Consider the following 19,941-nt stretch of genomic DNA (forward strand, 5'->3'; position numbering starts at 1 on the left):
TACCTGGACTACGCTAAATGTCTAAACATAGCAAAAGAAGTGATAGCAGGAATGATAGAAGAGGAGGAAAAGAGATTGAGAGGTATGATAAATCCCACCTATGTCAGAGTAGGAAGCCTAAAGGAAGCACTTGACAATGCAAGCAAAGTCAGGTGCTTTCTTGAAAAAATGTCACATGGGACAGAGTGCTCTTATGTGGAGAGAGGTCAGGAAAGACTGAGGAAAGGAGAGGAGTTGATGAGAAAAGTGATGCAGGTAGAGGTAATGAAGATTAAAGAGAGATGGTATAAAGAAAGGAAAGATCAGGAAAACAAGAAGAAACAGGCTGATTTTGAAAGGCTAAATCAGAATTGGATCAAAGTCCAGGAAAAGTTTAGAGCCTTGGGCCATCCAGACTGGATGCCAGAAAAGGAGAAAAAGAAGACAGGAATAGTGACAAAAGTGAGTAGATGGTTGAAGAAGTGGAAGTGTTAGAAGAAGAAATCCAAAGGCCCTTTTCAGGGCCAGCCATATTTCTAGAAAAGAGAATGACTTTTCAATTGCCTACCCCTTTTTTTAAAAATTTTTTTAAAAAAAAAAAAAATCCCATATTCAATTCCCCTTGTCCCTAAACAAGCCCAAACTCTATTCCCCATGTTAAATTCCCCTTGTACGTAAAGTGACCCACGATTTATTCCCATGTTAATTCCCCTTGTACGTAATCTGACCCACGATTTTTTGCCATGTTAAATTTCCATTGTACGTAATCTTACCCAGGGGTCTCTGTAATGCTAATTTCCATTGTACGTAATGTATCCCTACTTACTACTCGCGTGTTCGGATTGGTGAATGAACTCAATCCGTTTCAATCCTACCTCTACCTATAAATAAGCGCAGTTCACTGCATTGATTCACCTGTTCTCGTCGCTTCAAGATGTGGACCACAGTCGAATCATCCACCCTTGTGTCTTCCATGATGTTTAGAACGGACATGCTCATGTATGTCCGATCCAAGTGGACCGTTGTCCACAGTACAAACACTAGTCTGTGGATACGTAGGATCTACGTAGAAAGACAAGGATGCCTCAAAAGAGTGCTGATTTACGGGCCAACAGTGAGACGCAGCCTAAGGACAAGAAGAAGACCAATGCGGTGCCCTTTATGTTAATGGATACATTAACATAAACCCAAAGGCCCTTTTCAGGGCCACGCATATTTCTCGAAAAGAGAATGACTTTTTTCAATTGCCTACCCCTTTTTTAAATTTTTTTTAAAAAAAAATTTAAAAAATCCCATATTCAATTCCCCTTGTACGTAAAGTGACCCACGATTTATTCCCATGTTAAATTCCCCTTGTACTTAAAGTGACCCACGATTTATTCCCATGTTAATTCCCCTTGTACGTAATCTGACCCACGATTTTTCGCCATGTTAAATTTCCATTGTACGTAATCTGACCCAGGGGTCTCTGTAATGCTAATTTCCATTGTACGTAATGTATCCCTATTCACTACTACTGGTCTATAGTTATAGATTTGGTATTCATTTTATGTATGAATTTATTATTGTAGTCTAATAAATTTCGTTGCTTGGCTAGTTTCGGATTAGATTCTCTCGTCGATCACACTCGCATTCTCATAAATGGAGAATTCAGGAGAACCGAATCCTAGTCCCTGCCATTGGTTTAAAAAGGTATATTGCTTAATTATTTATTTATGATTTGTATTTTTAAATTTTTGTATATATTTCAGTTTTTTTAAGGAAAGTTATGATGTTGTTGTATGTGGTATTTAAATTCGGGTTTGTGCTATTAAGAAATTCTGGATATGTGCTCGGCGATCCTATTTTATTTTGTTCAGTTTTGAATATTTCCCTTTCTTTCTGTAATTTGTAGCATATGTAAAATATGTGCTGCAGATCTTCAGGCACCCGACAGTAGAAACAATTTGGGTTGTGAGGTTTTGGTCCTATGTGTTTTCCGTAGCTGTTGGCCAACTTAGTTTTTCCTGTGTAAATTCTATTTATTACTTTTTTATCTTTCCCTTTAAGTAAAGGCGGTTTCCTATTTCTAATGGTTTCTTTGAGTGTGTGATGTAGTTTTTTGCCTGTCTTGCTATTGTCCCAATATTCTTGCCATTACTGATTTATCATGACTGTTATTAGGCTGTATATTTCACTAACACTGTATGCCAGTGGTACGTGGTTTAGCTCGCCTTGCTTTAGTTTGGCTAATTCGTCTGCTAGATTGTTTCCTATTATGTTTATGTGGGATGGGACCCATAGGAATTCTACTTGTTGTTTATTGCTTTTCAGTTGTTTTAGTATTAAATTGGTTTGATTTAGGAAATTTTCTCTGCTTTTGGCACTGTTATTTAGGATGGTTGAAAGGACGCTTAGCGAGTCGCTTATTATTACTGTTTGGGGTGGGTTGCTTTTCTCCACCCATTCTAGTGCTTGTAGTATTGCCCAGAATTCTGCTGTGTAGATTGAACAGTGGTCCGGTAGTCGGTGACCAACTTGTATCTTAAGTTTGGGGATTACATATGCAGCTGCTGTTTTTGCGGGTTTCGTGGTTTTTGAACCATCTGTGTATATTTGTAGATGGTTTGAATACTTAGTTGCTAAAATTTCTGATGTTATAGTGTGCAGCTGCAGTTCTTGATTTAATTTATTTCCATGTTTGGTGATAGAGGTATTGATGTTTGGATCTTCGTTATACCAAGGTTCAGGATCGAAGGTATTGTTATTTTCTTTTTGCTTTATGTCTATGGGGAGTAGTTTCGTTAATTCGTGCACTATTTTTCCTGTTGGTACGTGATGCTTTTGAGTGTTACTAAAGGAGATGTTGCATTTCTCAATTGCTAGTAATGTGGGGTGAGTGTTTTATTGTGTTTGTAATCGGGCTGCATATCTCAGTATTAGTTCTTGTCTTCTGAGATAGAGCGGAAGTTCACCTGTTAGTACTTGGAGCTCTACTAGTGAAGTTGATGGTAATGCTCCAGTGATTGTAATTAGGGCTTTTCGTTGTATTTGCTCTAATTTTTTTAGTTGTTTTGTTGGCGCTAGATTGTAATCTTGGCACCCATAATCAAGTTTGGATCTTATCAGTGCCCGATATATTGCTAGCAGTGTTTCCTGGTTGGACCCCCAGTTCGATCCTTTAAGGCTTCGTGTGAGATTGATATCCTTATCGTATCTTTTAACTACTTCCTGTATATGTTTTCCCCAATTTAGGTGTTCGTCGAAGTACATACCCAGAAATTTCTTAAATTTAACATATTTTATTGTTTGATTGTTTATTGTGAAAGTCGGTTGTGGTTTGTTTCTTTTGTATGTGGGTGAAAAATGATTACTTCTGTTTTATCCTGTGATAGTTTGAACCACCATTTGTCAGCCCATTTTCCTATGTTGTTTAGACTATCTTGTATAGTTTGTATGGTTTTTTGACTGTTGGGGTTGCCTGCTTTCCATATTCCGCTGTCGTCCGCGAATTGCGAAATTTCAATTTGTGTGGTTGCCAGATTTTTGTCTAGATCGTTGATCATTAGGTTGAAAAGAGTGGGACTGAGTACACTGCCTTGTGGAGTTCCATTTTCTAGGGAGTGTATTTCAGAGTGTGTGTCTCCAACTCTAGTTATTATTTTGCGGTCCGTTAAGAAGTTTTCGATGAAGTTGAACATTTGACCAGTAATTCCATAGTGATTTAATTTGGCTAGTAAGCCTTTGGTCCATAATAGGTCGAATGCCTTTTATAAGAAAACCGCTATTAGATTCCTGTCTGCTTTCCTTTTTGAGTTAAAGGCTAATTTGATCGCTGTTTCCAGTCTTATGAGTTGATCCGTAGTGGATCGTTTGTTTCTAAATCCGCATTGGTTCTCGGATATTAATTTATTTTGCTCTAGGTGGTATTTGAGTCGATTAGTTATTATGGGTTCTATAATTTTGCTTATGTTGTTTGTTAAAGAGATAGGTTTGTATGAGCTGACATTGTGGGGGTCCTTATTTTGTTTCAGGATAGGAATAACTATGGCAGTTTTCCATTTATGAAGTAGGTTTCCAGTTATCCAGATTTTATTTAGGAATTTGATTATTAATTGTTTGATGTTATTTGGAATATTTTTATACATAATATATCCTATTTTATCCTCTCCAGGGGAAGTTTCCTTTTTGGTACTTAGTGCTTTGTCCCATTCAGCTTTTGTAATATCTTTATATAGGTAGGAGTTTTTGTTGCCAATGTCGGTAAATAGTTTGCTGTGAGTTCTTTCTACCTTATTTCTGTGTTGTTGGAATGAGCTAGTGTGGTTTTTATTACTACTCATTTCTGCAAAGTGTCTAGCTAGTGTTTCAGCTTTATCTTTATTTGTATTTGCTCCTGGTATTTTAGGGATGCTATTTGATGTTTTCCCTCTAATTGCTCTAATTTTATCCCAGACCTGTTTGGTGCTGGTTTTGATGTTAATACTTTTGCAGTATTTTTGCCAAGTAGTTTCTTTGGCTTGCTTAATGATTTTCCTGAGTTCTTGTACTTTTATTTTGTAATTGGTGAAATCCGTTGTGTTTCCTGTTCGTCTAAATTTCTTGAGTGCTGTTTTCTTATCTATGTGTGTTTGTTTACATAGTTCGCTCCAACACGGGACTGGTTGTTTGTTTGGGTGGCCACTAGTTTTAGGTATGCTAGTTTCTGCAGCTAGATTGATTGTATTAATCAGGTTGTCATAGTATATATTTAAATTATCATTTTCTATGTCCTTGTGGTCTATTGTGCTAAGCAAGGTTTTATACGTTTCCCAATCTGCTTTTTCATATCTCCACTTGGGTTGTTTTTGTTGCGAGTTGAACTGATCAGTCAATGGTTAGACTGGAAACTACCCCGGTTCTTAAAAACATCCCTACACAGTTTTCGAGCCGGAACGTTTAATGAGTGTCATGAGAGAGATAGAGAGAAGTCAAAGTGCATGAATCAAAATTTTTATAGCCAAACAAAAGACAAAGGCATTTTTTTTTCAAAACACAACATTTTTTTATTCAAAATCACTTAACACTAACAAACAACTATAACATTTTTAACAATAATCCAACAATATACATCAAACATTTTTTTCAAATACCAATTTTTCTTTTTAATTCACACATTATTTTGGACAGGGCTGACAACGTTGTGAATTAAATTGTGATTTCCACTGTTGGAAGTCATTAGGCCATTGATGGACACTACGTTTCCTAGCTTGAGACAAAAGACCAGTATAATGGTCACATAACCATCGATCTACTTTCACATCGTTTCTAGAACAAGAACGAGGATCAAACTGATTCACTAAATCTTCAAAGGAATAGCCCTGACTGCGATGATGCAGAAAATACACGCAATATTGTCCACACACCAAGGAATCTGTGCCTTGTAATTTGAAATTATTGAATCGGGTGATCTGAGCATTTCTTCTCACAAAGTTAATGATATCGTCTTCCAAAGGAGGCAATCCATACGAATCGAAATATTCCACACATCCTTCTTGAGGAAAGTAGACGGCTACCCAGTGGGTTCCTGGGAGATGACTGTTGTAAGTGTTGATCACATAAGCTTGATGGCCTTGAGGTTTGCGATGAGGGAGTTCATCTTTAGCACAGACGACAGGATTCCAAGAAGCAGTGTACGAACTGTGGTTCAAAAGGTAATAAAGTTCACAGGAATCCATGTTTTGTGTGGTTTTTTTCTTCTTCTTCTTCTTCACAGGTAATGATATGTCATCAATTAGATCCTGACTTTTTGCTTGAAAATGTCTGACAAGTAAAAGGCGTTTAGCTCTGACTTCTTTTTCTGGTCAAAGAGAGATTCGATGCGACGGCACTCTAGAGACGTTAATGGAGGAGAAGAATGTTTATCCAAGCCTTTATACCACTCGTTCAACAAGAATTCTATCTCGATGAGACCCCAAGCTTTCTCCAGATATTCGTCCAATTTTTCTTCTTGACTCAACATCAGACATTTGTCGTGTTGAATTTGACTGGGATGATCGTTGTGACATCCATAACACTCTTCCTTGATCAATTCTTTCATTTTATCTGTCAGGCTTGTAGCAAAACAGGAGACTAAATGGGCTTCTTGTTCTGGCCATCTCGACTTCATCATGACAACTTCTTCGTCTTGGGATTCCTCTTCTTCCACGGTCTCCTCACATTCCATCTCCAAAGTTTCTCCACTTTGTAAAGAGGGATATCAGTCGTCCATAGCTTCTAATAATCTAGAATGATTTCTCTTAAACTGTTGATTTCTATGGTATTATCGAATTCGGCATACAGGAGGACGTTCACCGTCTCAGTTAGAGCTTCTGCAAACTGAAGTTCCACACGAATCTGGCCTGATTTTATAGGGTGGAAATGTCCCTCGTCGCTGCCTTGGTCTGGAGTGAAATCAAATAGGCGATAGGCTTTACTTTGTTGAAACAAATTTTGAGTGATGTAAACGACACTGGCATTACGGTGATGCCCTTTGCGCGTGAACCACAATTTAATTTCTTCTTCGTCTTCTCCTAAAATGTCGTCGAAAATGACCAAATGGGTTTGACGGGAGTCAGAGACGATGCCATCGTCTTCTTTAGGAATGCCTTCCACAAACACGATGGAATCGCCTTGACTTTCTCGCAAGAGGCTGTACGCCGATTGCCACTCTTTGTAACACCACACGATCCGCTGAGGGGGCCGATCGATCAAATGATGTTTATGTTCGATCAAACGTTTGACGAATTCGGTTTTGCCAGAACCGCTAGGTCCAGCAATGAGCATGTTAAAAGGATGGCGAAGATACAAAGCCTCCCAACTGGCACGATCTAAGTGTTCTTCGATGACTTTGACAGTAGAGGAAGAGGGAGCAGAGACAGCAGAAGTAGCCATAATGTTAGGAATGTCACTTGTGACACGAAAAACAGACAAGACAAGAGTTTATATACTTTTTCAGGACACGTTTATTGAATGTTTTAAACTTGAATACGAAAGACAAAAATACCAAAAGGCAAAGGCTTAAGTACAACGATAAAAGGCACATCGAAATTATCAACATGGAATAGAAACAAGTGTCTGTACATGTTTTGGGTAAGGTTCTGACCAGTTCTATAGGGGGTAAGGTCACACAAGTGTCCTCCCGAAAGGGTCTTTCAGGCATGTTCACGACAGTCCTGTCCTGGGTGACGAGTTCTTCTTCTGGTACAGTCACTAACACAGGTTGAAAAGTGACTTTGTTTCCTTGAACAACTCTCGTGCATACTGGGCCACTTCTTGGGTCCAAGCCTCAAAATCCCATTCTTTCCAGGCACGGACATCTGTCCAGTGGGGGTGTAAGTCACAAGCTACACAAACATCGTCATATACGTCTTCGGTAGCTAAAAGTTGACGAATCTTTTTTTCCCGTAGAGGTCGAGAAGTATCCAGATGAAACCGCAAGGCTTTGAGCAAAAGGACTCTTTCGTGACCATTTAAGGCCATTCGGGTGGTAAGTACTGATCGTAAAGAGTCCACAAGGAATCGGCTGGTAAACGAAATCCTAGAAAACAAGTCACTAAGACACACATCACTTGTCGACCCAAATTGAATGGATACAGTTCTTGCAATAATTGGTGGTAATGATTCACGGTTTGAATATGGTCATTGAGTTCCTTCCACGGAATCTGTTCAATCACATGTGACATAAGCCGTGGTATGGATTCCTGATTCTATAAACTGTAATCTAAACTTCAGAGTTTGTTTAGATGTTTCCTCTTCCGCTAAGCAGATTCCACGTAAAATATGTTGGTAATCCTTTAACTTGTCTTCTTCAATGCGTTGCTCTAGGTGAATCTCGAAGTAACCAAAATGATGAACATTTCTTTCATTCACTAACTCAAAGTGTTGAACAAGGTCTGACCACTGAAACAATTTGTGACGAATCAGTTCTTTTATACCATTTAGGTACCAGTGGTTAAAGATCTGGTGAAGGTAACGGATGCAACTGTTCTTTACGTTTGACTTGTATTTTGACCAGCTCTCGGTAAATGCGTTCTCTCAATTCCACAGGCAAAGCACGAATGTTCTCTTGTGAAGTATCCATAAACAGGTCATACCAAAAAACTTTTTTTTTCTCGCAGACAATAAGTGTACTGTCTGGTTAGAGATGGTTTTATTCCAGTAGCAAATCTAAATGGTGTAGTCACTAACTTGCACTTTACAGTTCGTTCAGAAGTTTCCTCTTCCACTAAGGTGACATTTTGTAAAAGATGTTAGTATTCCTTTAACTCTTCTTCTTCTGAAATTTGTTGCAGTAAGTCGACCTGGTATGAATGAACCATTTGTTTGAACCAAAAGGTAGTTGATGAAGGTCTGTCCAATGAAACACTTTCAAACGAATCAATCCTTTTATAGCATTCAGGTACCAGTGATTTGAAAATCGGTGACGTAACGGATGCAATTGTTCTTTACGTTTCACTTGTATTTTGACCAGCTCTCGGTAAATGCGTTCTGTCAACTCCACAGGCAAAGCACGAATGTTCTCTTGTAAAGTATCCATAAACAGGTTAGTCAGTACAATTCACAATCTTCTCCTAGAGCAAAAGTAATTCACATAGTGAGTAATTTCTGACCACTGCCATTCGGGGTAACGTCCAAGAATCTCAATGAACTCTTTTGATGTAAACGGTCTAGAGTGATATAATAGGATAAATACCCACTTGACCCAGATAAATCTAACACATTGATTTTTTTTTTCACTTTCCTCTTGTGAATTTCTCGACACAAAAGTTCTACAGTTACCCATTGAGATTTCACTCTGGCAAGTCCCTGCCAAACTTCCTTGTAAATCTTCTCTTGCAGTTCTTTAGGTAATGATTCAATATCGTTTTTGAAATGAAGTTTAAGTACTGGTCTCGGTGATGTCCAACATTTGACTCCTAGCCAATCTGGTTTCTTCTTCTTCAACGACATGGTAAGTTACTTCAATGTCTCGGTCCTACTAAGGGTAAGTAATGACAATTCGGTGACCATCGAGCATGTCCTAGGTAGGCCGAATCTTGTGGTTCCCAGTGGTGAAGTGACACACCGCAACTGAAGCACTTGACTTTATCTCCTTCGCCCAAGTAGAACAATCCGGCTCTGGCTAATTCTTCGGGGGTCGGGCCTCCCAGATACTTAGGCCATTTTCCTTTGAACGATCGAAGACGATTTTCAAAGTCGCAGTATTCCGACAAACGCACAGGAAACGAATATTCGTCTTTCACAGGTTCGTTTCGATGAGGGTTGGGTGACATGGACAGGAGTTTGCTCAGGGCTGGATGACATCCGTGGGGGTGGGGGGGGGGGTAAACGTGAAGGTGAACATCCACCTTTAAAATGAAACCCAGTAAAGTGTCCTAGAGAACAAGAGGCATCGCTTTCGCATCCCTCAGGTTTGTCACGCACAGCATCACTTTCCATGATAGGGGTAGTGAGAACAAAGTTCCCATGATGCTTTACGGCATCGCTAAGGTCACGACGTACACGTGCTAAGGTCACGACGTACAGCATCGTTCCCATCGCAAGGCTCACAATCGCATTCCACTTCAGAAGCCCCACACTTGAAGTGTACCTGTTTGAACTTGTTTTGTGTTTCTCTGACAGTATTCATCTTGTTCACTTAGTATTGGTAGTCACAATGAACTATCGATCTTGCCAAGGGTTCCTTTTTATATACAGACCAATACTGACGTGTCCATACGGTAAGCTGAAATGATTGGGAAGTCGCACTCGCTTCTGGTACACGATTTGATAGACTTTTTCCAAGGGTAGACTGACGATGTGGTGAGTGGGTAAACGTACACTCTTGTTGGGATGATAGGTGGTCACTTTAAAGTGGTCATCTTCTCCAGAGTGTAAGGCTTCTTTCAATACCCCAAAGTTCACCACTCGACTGGTACGATAATTCAGAATCAATCCTTTCACTTTACACTTCGTGTGCACTTCTCCTTGTTTGTCAAGGTATTCGTAGCCGTAATTTTTAGGACCGCCACTCGCGAAACTTGTCGTCGGGGTGCTCGTCTGTCCAGGCTCCTAAACGGTCTCATTCGATGTCAGGGTGCTGTTGACACGGGTGATCGATGTAAATGCCACTCTCCGTGTCAAAGTATAGGACACGTTCTCCTAACAGCTCAAAAGCTTCGTACAATTTTAAGCGAGCATGAGCTGTCACGTAAGCCGCAATGATGACATTTCCAAAGGGGTCGTCTTGTACAAAGTCCAGATCTTCTTCGTAATTGACCAAGATCAAATTCTCGTGAACGACGTCCACGTGTTTCATGAATTTGGTTTTGTCGTGAATCATCTGGAAATAGCGGGAAGGTAGGGTCAAATATTCCGTCTTGGGTAAACACGGTTGTTGTGCCATTTTGCCCCACAAGCAATTTAACATCACTTTGGCAAACGATCGCCTGCCTTCGTTTTTCTCGATGTGATCTAAAGTGATGCCTTCTTGTGCCCAGTATTTCTCTTTGAATGTCTTTTGGTCTTCGGGAGTGTGACACCAGGACGGATAGCGCTGGCTTCTTGTTTCAGTTTCAAAAAGGCATCCACGTAGTCTGCGAAAATGCCTTTCTGCGTGGGGTCACCCTTGTGGTATTGTTGTGTCTTGGGAAAGTGACAAATTTCGTATACATCTAACAGTTGGTATCCCATGTCCAGATTTTTGAACAATTCTACGCTGATCCAGGTTCCCGTCAAGGCGCGTTCTTCCTGGCTGTGATGGCAAGGTTGGTCCTGGTTGCACGTTTCGGCACAAGTACGGCACAAAGGAAACATCAGTTTGCCTTGGCAATGGTGAGGTAAGACGGGATGGTACAAGTCTGTGGGAGGCAAAACTTTACACTTGATCCGACCTTCGTATTGTCGAATGTTTTTCAGGTCGATGTGTTCCGTCAACAATTGTGGATGCCATGCAGGAAAGCAACAATATTTGCACATGTAGGGATACAGCAAACACACGTCCACGTATTTCATTTCTTCTCCTTTCTCTTCGTCGACTTGGTACAGCAAACAGGTGGCATTGGTCCTTCCTCCGTACAAACTATCCCTCGTTTTCAGGGGATCCATGAACTGGTAACTTTCCACGAGACGTTTAAACTCGGGATCGGTTTTCAAACGGTGATCGTACTCGTGTTCCCACATTTCCACCACTTGGTATCCTTCCTGTTCCATCTTTAGGCGTCGCTGACAAGTGGCCTGGTACAAGACTTCCATGGTTCGTTGTAAAAACTGATTTTTAGTGCCACGGTCAGGGTAACAGACGGGATATCCGTGAAATAAGCAACCGTTAAATTCGTGCACGATCTTGGGGTTTTCTAAGTCCCAGCCATCGACCGAATGTGTTCCGATGGTCTTTTCGCCCCCTCCGTTGCGAGCATGCTGAATCCATTTGTCTTCCTTGTCGCACAAGTAATGTAACCAGCGTAGAGCTTTGACCGAGTATTGACGTTTGACATAGTTGGTCGTTTGAGGACTGATGACAGCCACGGTGTTTTCAGGCACGAATCGTTGCCGGTACACTAAGGAACACGCTTTGGCAATGGTGCAAGCTTCTTTCAAAGGATCGACCCCTCCGTGTTCCATGAACAGTTCTCGAAATTTTCCACAGCATCGTCGTAAAATGTCCACGTCGGAACGACAATACTTTAACATTTCTTCCTGAAAGTCGAAGGGGACGGAGGCATGAGCCTGGTACCAAGCGTAGAAATCTTCTCGTTGTTCGGTACGCATGTTGTCGGGGTCGTAGTCTTTAGCCTCAGGCAAATGGGGTAGAACGGCATGTTGATTGGCTTCCGTATTGAAAAAGTGTGAAAAGTGCCCTTTAGCCATTTCTGTCATTCCAAACGTTTTAGGCATTCGACTCAAAGGCATGGCCAAGTAACTCATCGAATCTTTAAACTGCACTTGTCCCACTTGCATGAAAATGATTTTGGCTCCGTTCAAAGTGACTTTAGGACGTTCGGTACCATGTTTCGTATAGTACCTCAAAAGACGATGACAATCTCCGTAACGTTCGATGTCCTCTTGGCTCCACATTTTGTCGATGGGGTCTAAGACCCATCGAGCAAAATCGGCTAGCGTGTTCGGTCCTCGAAAGATTTTTTCACGCCCTCCAGGAATCTTGCTGCAGTGAAGGCAATGACTCACGATAGGTTCTTGAATGCACTTTTCGCACGCTCGATGAGCCACGCAGAAATTAGGAATGTGAATGCCGGTCTCTTGCATGTATTTGAAATCGAAAAAGATGAAATTGCTTTTCTTCTTCTTGTGACCATCCTCCTTCTCTGGTTAGGGCTGGTATTTTTGCACGTAGCATTCGTGTTCCAAGTCCACGATGTGATGACAAATGCGACATATTTTCTTTCCTCGACATACGTGTACCTTGACAGTACTGGTACATATGCCTTGTCCACAGGTAAGGCACAATCTCAGGAGTTGACAAGCACATTTCTGCTGTGAACGTTGCGTCTTCAAATGTTGTTGGTAACAGGCAGGGCTGACAAACGTGCGCAGACAAGCTGGACAATGCACTCGTCCTTGCCCTTCGTTCAGACAGGGCTGAGAGGCCAAACATCCTGAGCATTTCGATCCGCAATGCTTGTGTTGCTCTCGATTGTTATAGCCACAGTCACATTTCTCACAGTAATAACCGTATCCTAGGAATGCAGTGATACTGGTAATGGTATCAAAATGTTCATCGTGATGATAAAGGTGAATGTATTTTCCGTCCTTAAAGTCTTGGCCTAGAAACAACAGAGGTCCGCGCACTTCTTGAGGGTGTACTTTCAAGGTGTAGCGTGGAGCTAGGGCATCTTGCAATTTTTGCGTTTCAGGAATGCCACAGGGTGTGTCTGTGGACAGGTCGGCTTGTCGTAACAGGAGTTCTGCTTCACTTCGTTGTTTAGCTTGGTCCGATTGTCGAATGTTCTCCCAGTCTCTTTTCCATTCTACCGTGCCGTTCTTGTTGGCATAGGTTCGTCCCACCACGATGGCACGGGCTAGACCCCTGATATTGAGGGTTGTGAATTTGGACGAGGCTACGCTTAATGCTGCGAAGGTCGTTCACCAATAACACCTTATTGCGTCCAGTCCCTTGAGGAGGAGAGACATGGGTCATGGACAGTGTGGCTTTTCCATCGGTGATGTCAAACTGGTCATTGGATTGTTGCACGTGTTGAATCTTGTCCATGACTTTGGAAGCAGTCAATTCTGCAGGGGTGCTAAACTCGATCCAAACAGGGGATTTCAAACCGTCGTGTTGTATGGAAAGTCTCAAGCGATCGTCTTCTTTGGGTTGACATTGTCGCTTGAGTGTGGTGAGTTAAGAATCCCACAACCTGGTGATGAACCCTTCTGCTTTCTCTAACGGTACTTCGGACTTGAAATCTTTAAACTTCACCGTGTATTTGTAAGCCGTGGTTCTAAATTTTCTAGAGGAGCGCTTTTAGGTCTCTCGAATGAAATAGTATTTGTCAGGGTTAACTAAGGGTGGTGAACTTTGTTTAGAGGGTTTGGATTCTGGTTCACTCATGTCCTCTTCAAAATCACTGGCATGAATTTGTGCCAAGACTTCAGCTCTGGTACGAGGCGATAGATCACATTTCTGCCTCTTACTCTCTTCTTCTTTCTTCTCAAATGAATTGGATCGTTTCATCTTGAGTGTAAAACGTCAAATGACTAAAGTTTAAACACCATGGGCTACTTTATAGTCATGGCAGACCAGCGTATATAAAGGGTATGTGGCTTGTCCTTTTACTATTCATTTCACTCTCAAACCGAGTAGAACGATGGAATAGGCTACCCAGATCGAACGTTTCATCAGAGCTTTGTGAGGGGTCATTAGAAAATTTTCTTCAGACCAGCCTTCGGACTACTCTCCTTCCTTGCAAGATAAAAGTGAAGATACTTGTTATATCTGTCAAAAGAAAGGGCATTGGTCTTCAGAGTGTCCAGACCGTCTAAAAAGAAAAAACGGGATTAGAAAAGAGAAAAGTCTAGATACCTGTTATTATTGTCAAGGAAAAGGACATTGGTCTCCAGATTGCTCAAAAAAGAAACAAGAGGAGTCAGAAGAAGAGAGGGATTCTTCAGAGAAAGAAGAAGAGGAGGAAAGCAGACAGGTGAAGAAAAAGAAACAGGAGAAGAAAAGAAGAAGGGAAGAAAGTGAGGAGGAAGAAGAGGAAAAAACTGTGAAGAAATTTAAAGAACAGAGAAAGTAAATAATGAGAAAGAAGAAGTCTATGAACTTTTTTAGAGTGTTTTGTTGTGAATTGTGAATTGAATTGTAAATATTAATAAAAGAATAAATTAATTATAAAAGTTAAGTGTCTTTGGTTTTTTGATTTTAAAATAAGAACCTATACTCACGCACTCATACACAGACACGTACTATAAGGGTAAAATGTTTGTTTTTTGAGTTATTGGCAATTGAAAGTGTATCTCTTTTCGAGAAATTGGAGTGGCCCTGAAAAGGGCCTTTTTGGTGTAGGGGTGAGCTTAAGCAATCAACTTTAACTGTCTTAAGCCTTTGTCACGGCCTATTCCTATTTCCGATGATGATGATGATTTGGTTGAAATCACTAAGGGTGGTACGGTACGCTTAGTCACAGGGCTGGAGTGTTTAGCTCGGGAAGGTCGTATTCTCTTCGGTCGTGATAAAGAAGTCTGATATATTTGTTTCAGACTTCTTAACTCCGCTAAAATGTCCAACAGTACCGTGACGGTTTGACTTTCACCCTCTTGTTTCTTTGCTGCTTCTTCTTCTTGCTGTTGTTTTTTTCTTACCTCTTCTTCTTGCTGCTGTTGCTGTAGGAGAAAAGCTTGTTCTGCTTTCTTTTGCTGCTGCATAAATTTCTCCAATTCTTCTTTCTGTCTCTGTCTAAAATTCTCCACGTGTGGTAACGAAGGAGAAGGTGACGAAGGTTCTGGAACAAATTCTTGCGAGGTAAGAAAATCCACATAATCCCAATTCACCTCTTCTGAAAGTAAGTCCGAGTTCCCTTGTGTAGTCTCAACGGCTGGTGCACCCCAATTGATCATTTTCTGAGTTTCGGTCATGTTGAAAAACTGTCGCATGGATTGACTGCGCACAGGTGCTAGCGAATCTATATAGACCACGTGACGTCACAGACTGCTCTCTTCGGATTGGATGTGGGCTGACTGAATTTTGTAACGCGTGTTTGGATTTGTCAACGAACTCAATCTGTTTCAGTCTTTTCTCTCCCTATAAATAAGTGCAGTTCAGTGCAATCACTCACCTGTTACTTTCCGCCTCAAGATGTGGATCGACGTACAATCTTCCACGCTTGTGTCTTCGATGATGTTCCGGATGGACATACCCATGTATGTCCGATCCAACTGGACAGTTGTCCATAGGACATAGACAAGTCTGTCGATACGTAGGATCTACGTAGAACGTCAAGGATGTCTCAAAAGAGTCCTGATTTACGGTCCTACAGTGAGACGCAGCCTAAGGACAAGAAGACCAATGCGGTGCCCTTTATGTTAATGGATACATTAACATAAACCCAAAGGCCCTTTTCAGGGTCACTCCAATCTCTCGAAAAGAGATCTACTTTCAATTGCCTACCCCATTTTTTTTTTAAATAGAGACCCCTCCCTGTTTCAATTTTACATAGACCCTATACAGTCCCAGGGGTTTTTGTCCATGTTAAATTTACATCGACCCTATACCGTCCCAGGAAGGTCTGTAATACTAATTCCCATAGACCCTATATCGTCCCAGGGTTTTTTGTCCATGTTAAATTTACATAGACCTTATACAGTCCCAGGGGTGTTAATGTTAAATTTACATAGACCCTATATCGTCCCAGGGGTGTTTTTAATGCTAAGTCCCATAGACCCTACGGTATCCCTATTAACTAATGACAACTTGTGCAACACTTTACACGTGACAACTTGTGCAGCATTTTACACGTATCCTTGATTATCTTTTTCATGTGACAACTTGTGCAGCATTTTACACGTACCCTTGATTATCTCTTTCATGTGACAACTTGTGTAGTATTTGACATGTGTCCTTGATTATCTTTTTCATGTGACAACTTGTCCAGCATTTTACACATATCCTTGGTTATCTTTTGTTCATGTGACATCTTGTGCAGCATTTACATAACTTATTAAATATTTTCCCCTCTTTTTATGTCAAAGTCCTCCTTTTTAAAGACTTCCTCATCAATTACAGTCTCTGTTTTCCTGATGTGTTCATCAAACGATGTGTTTGTGTCTATTATTTGCATTTCCGTTTAGTCTGGTACTTGCATTTAATTTGTTCGCTGTACAAACAGTATATTCAATCGGATATCTGAGTTGTGTGACCTACTCGATAGGTAGTACCCATTTATTATTTTCCAGTGTGATTTACCAACAAATTCCTGCCAGTTTTACCTGCTGTAGAATCGAGTACCGGTTGGTATAGCCATTCTTCAAATTTTGGTACCGTTTTACCATCTGGTTTTACATTATGTAATATTTGTTTAGTAACATGAGAGTACTTGTTGCCAATTTGTATTGTAATTCATTCATGCTAAGACATTCCTTTAGATTCTTCTTGTGCCGGGTAACTCTAGAAAGACCTTCCCTTATATTCTTCTTGTGCCGGGTAACTCTAGGAAGACCTTCCCTTATATTCTTCTTGTGCCGGGTAACTCTAGGAAGACCTTCCCTTATATTCTTCTTGTGCCGGGTAACTCTAGCAAGACCTTCCCTTATATTCTTCTTGTGCCGGGTAACTCTAGCAAGACTTTCCTTTATATTCTTCTTGTGCCGGGTAACTCTGGCAAGACCTTCCTTTATATTCTTCTTGTGCTGGGTAACTCTAGGAAGACCTTCCTTTATATTCTTCTTGTGCCGGGTAACTCTAGCAAGACCTTCCTTTATTTTCTTCTTGTGCTGGGTAACTCTAGGAAGACCTTCCTTTATATTCTTCTTGTGCCGGGTAACTCTAGCAAGACCTTCCTTTATATTCTTCTTGTGCCGGGTAACTCTAGTAAGACCTTTGTTTATGTTCTTCTTGTGCCGGGTAACCCTAGCACCTTCACTTAGATGAACATTTTCAAAATGTACTGGGCTTTATTCATCAAAATAATTAGCAACATTAACAATGTCATCAACTTGTTTTTGCACTTGTGCAGCTACCACGTTATCATCTTTACTAACGTTCTATATTATTTCATGAACCCTTCAACCCCCAACCCCAAAAATACCACCCTTCTCTCCCTTAGCCATTTTATTGCTTATTTAAACAGCGAATAAAACGTACAAAGCACAGCTATAAAAATATTCCGAGAAATTTAAATTTTACGAGTTCACCAACGTTTTTAATAAATCACTTTCTTATATTAATGATTTTATTATCTCTTTTTTCAATATTTAATTTATGAAATTTGATGCCCAAATTAATGAATTAGTATACATTTTCATTTTCATATTAATTTGTGTTATATATGATCTGGTTACTGTCACAACATTATAGACTTATCGAACCATTATCATTGATCTTTTTTCTTAGACTTTCATAATTGATAAAAAGGAAAAAACTACTACAACAACAATAATAACAATTGATACGCGACTTTCGAACTGTAGTATAAGGGAGGTAACCCCTAATCAAACCTACTCTTCCGCAGATGACGCCTCAAGCGGCTGACGTGGTCCTTCTACTTTCAAAACATGGCAGCTCGCAGTGACAACGCAATACGGAATATATTTTATGTCTGCTTGCAGCTTACCTTAATATCAGAGATATTATGCTCCACAATATCAGATTTAAGAATGTGTGGAAATCAAGAATGCACTGGTTTGAGCACTCATAATAAATTTTATTACTACTGCATTCTCTCTCCCTTTCTCTCTCTCTCTCTCTCTCTCTCTCTCTCTCTCTCTCTCTCAGCCCTAGAATAAAGTACGTCAGCATAGAAAATTATGATAGTAGGTAGACGCCGTACGCTATATGACTGTTAAGTAATAATTCTGGCTTCAGAGTTTCAAAGACTGAAACCATACAGGCCACAAAGGACTTGGAATCCTCTGACATATGCTTGTACATAGTACTGTGAATAAACGTAATCATGTCATGTTGTGCAGGTGGAACCGTTCCAGAGGTGAGATCAGTTGGACAATGTGGAAATTAGGCTGTATAGTTACCTAATTAATAGTCTAATAAAACATTTGTTAAGTACGTTTTTCGTGCGTGAAAGATCATGTTATTTATTGACTGTCTCTTCATCCTGTATTAGTTTTGCAGTGTGCAAGAATTCACATGAAGGTGATTTAGACCTACTGTCTAGCTGTCAGTTAGGTAATGTCCACACATGTCCACTTCACATTTTTGTTCGGATGTTAGCGTCTGCTAAAGTGTGGTATGACCATGAGGTCAGGTAGGTGCATCTTATCTTAATAATGGTTGTTCAAAAATTAAATACTAATATAGTTAAACTAAAGTCTCTTCAGTCCTGAATTCTGAATAGTGAATACCCTGCACATGAAATTGCATAAAAAGTCTTAAAGACAAAAGTTATTTATCACTGTTGAATTTTACAGTGGTGCCTAGGTCTGACGAGTTAGGTCTTGTTGTCTGACCCACCGGGTTCTCTGCCACTTCTGACTGGAGTATTCTCATCTGGCATTGGGGTGAGGGCATTGAGTGGTTTAATATTTAAAACTCGAGGTCATTTTGGCAAACGGTTTTGTGTTGTATGTATTGAGCAAGATGCCTGTCGTGAACAATGTACATGTGATTTCAACATCTGGTCAATGACTGGTTTGTAGTAATGATTTAATGTCAGGGTTGTAAAATGTTTTTCATGCCAATTTGCCAATGATTGGTCTCTAGTAATCATGAAATCTCTGGGCAGTAAAATCTTTTTCAAGTCAATGAATTATCTGTAGCACTCATGAAATCTCAAGGCAATACAGTGTTTTTCAAGCCAATGGTACAGGTCAAGTATGATGGGATAAGTAACTTGTCCTTACCAATTTCTTATCTCTCCTGTTTTTCAAAATTTCCATAATTTTCTAGTGTCTAATGTCTGTGGTGCTAATAATAACATTTGTAATCATATGGAGATGGCTTTTCAGAATTTTAACATACAGGCAGCACCTAGCTAAATCACAACAGGTGAAAAATCAGGTTTTACCAATTCAAACTGCTTTAGTCTTGGACAGTCTTGGAGTTAAATTTCAAGTGTACAGACATTTCATATCTTATACATGTAACTTGAGTCACATTGACATTCTTAGTCAAAGATGTAAATACGTCAGATTCAAAAGCTAGGCATTTTTTGTCATTAGGGTAGAGGGGCAAAGCATTGTGTTTGCTTGATGGTGGGTAAAGTAGTTGTGCTATATCAGCAGATGTGTGCCAATGTGACGTATAGTTTGATATCTTCATCTATTTGCCCATGAATTAAAGCTGTTTCTGAAGAAAAGTTTCCCTTTGACAAGAGATATGAGTTATATTCCATTTCATTAGGGTCAGGGGTCATTCAGTATTAAATACTTGTCTGTAAAGATAGAAATTTTGATTCATATCACAAAGAATAGACATATATGGCTTTTTGTATTTCATATTCATCACAGACTTCTCACATAAGCAGATTGTTCATCAGAGACTTCTCACATAAGCAGATTGTTCATCACAGACTTCTCACATAAACAGACTGTCATATTCATCACAGACATCTATTATAAGCAGACTGTTATATTCATCAAAGACTTCTCACATAAGCAGACTGTCATATTCATCACAGACTTCTCACATAAGCAGACTGTCATATTCATCACAGACTTCTCACAAAAGCAGATTGTCATATTCATCACAGGTTTCTCACATAAGCAGACTCATTCATCACAGACTTCTCACATAAGCAGACTGTCATATTCATCGAAGACTTCTCACATAAGCAGACTGTCATATTCATCACA

At 40.1% G+C, this 19,941-nt stretch overlaps 1 protein-coding gene across 5 annotated transcripts in view; it reads left to right on the top strand.

Annotated features, from left to right (window-relative positions):
• The first annotated feature begins 17,676 nt into the window (after positions 1-17,676).
• Positions 17,677-19,941, top strand: part of LOC149808534 (uncharacterized) — a 185,706-nt gene continuing 183,441 nt past the window's right edge. For all 5 annotated transcript variants that reach the window (XM_089978672.1, XM_089978707.1, XM_089978692.1 and 2 more), the window contains exon 1: positions 17,677-17,815. In XM_089978672.1, the coding sequence (XP_089834798.1) occupies positions 17,689-17,815 (127 nt within the window). In that variant the 5' untranslated portion in view covers positions 17,677-17,688. The remainder of the gene's footprint in view (positions 17,816-19,941) is intronic.

Source organism: Sinohyriopsis cumingii, chromosome 1, assembly GCF_028554795.1.
Source record: "Sinohyriopsis cumingii isolate HCF-2022 chromosome 1, ASM2855479v2, whole genome shotgun sequence".
In the NCBI taxonomy this organism is placed as follows: Eukaryota; Metazoa; Mollusca; class Bivalvia; order Unionida; family Unionidae; genus Sinohyriopsis; species Sinohyriopsis cumingii.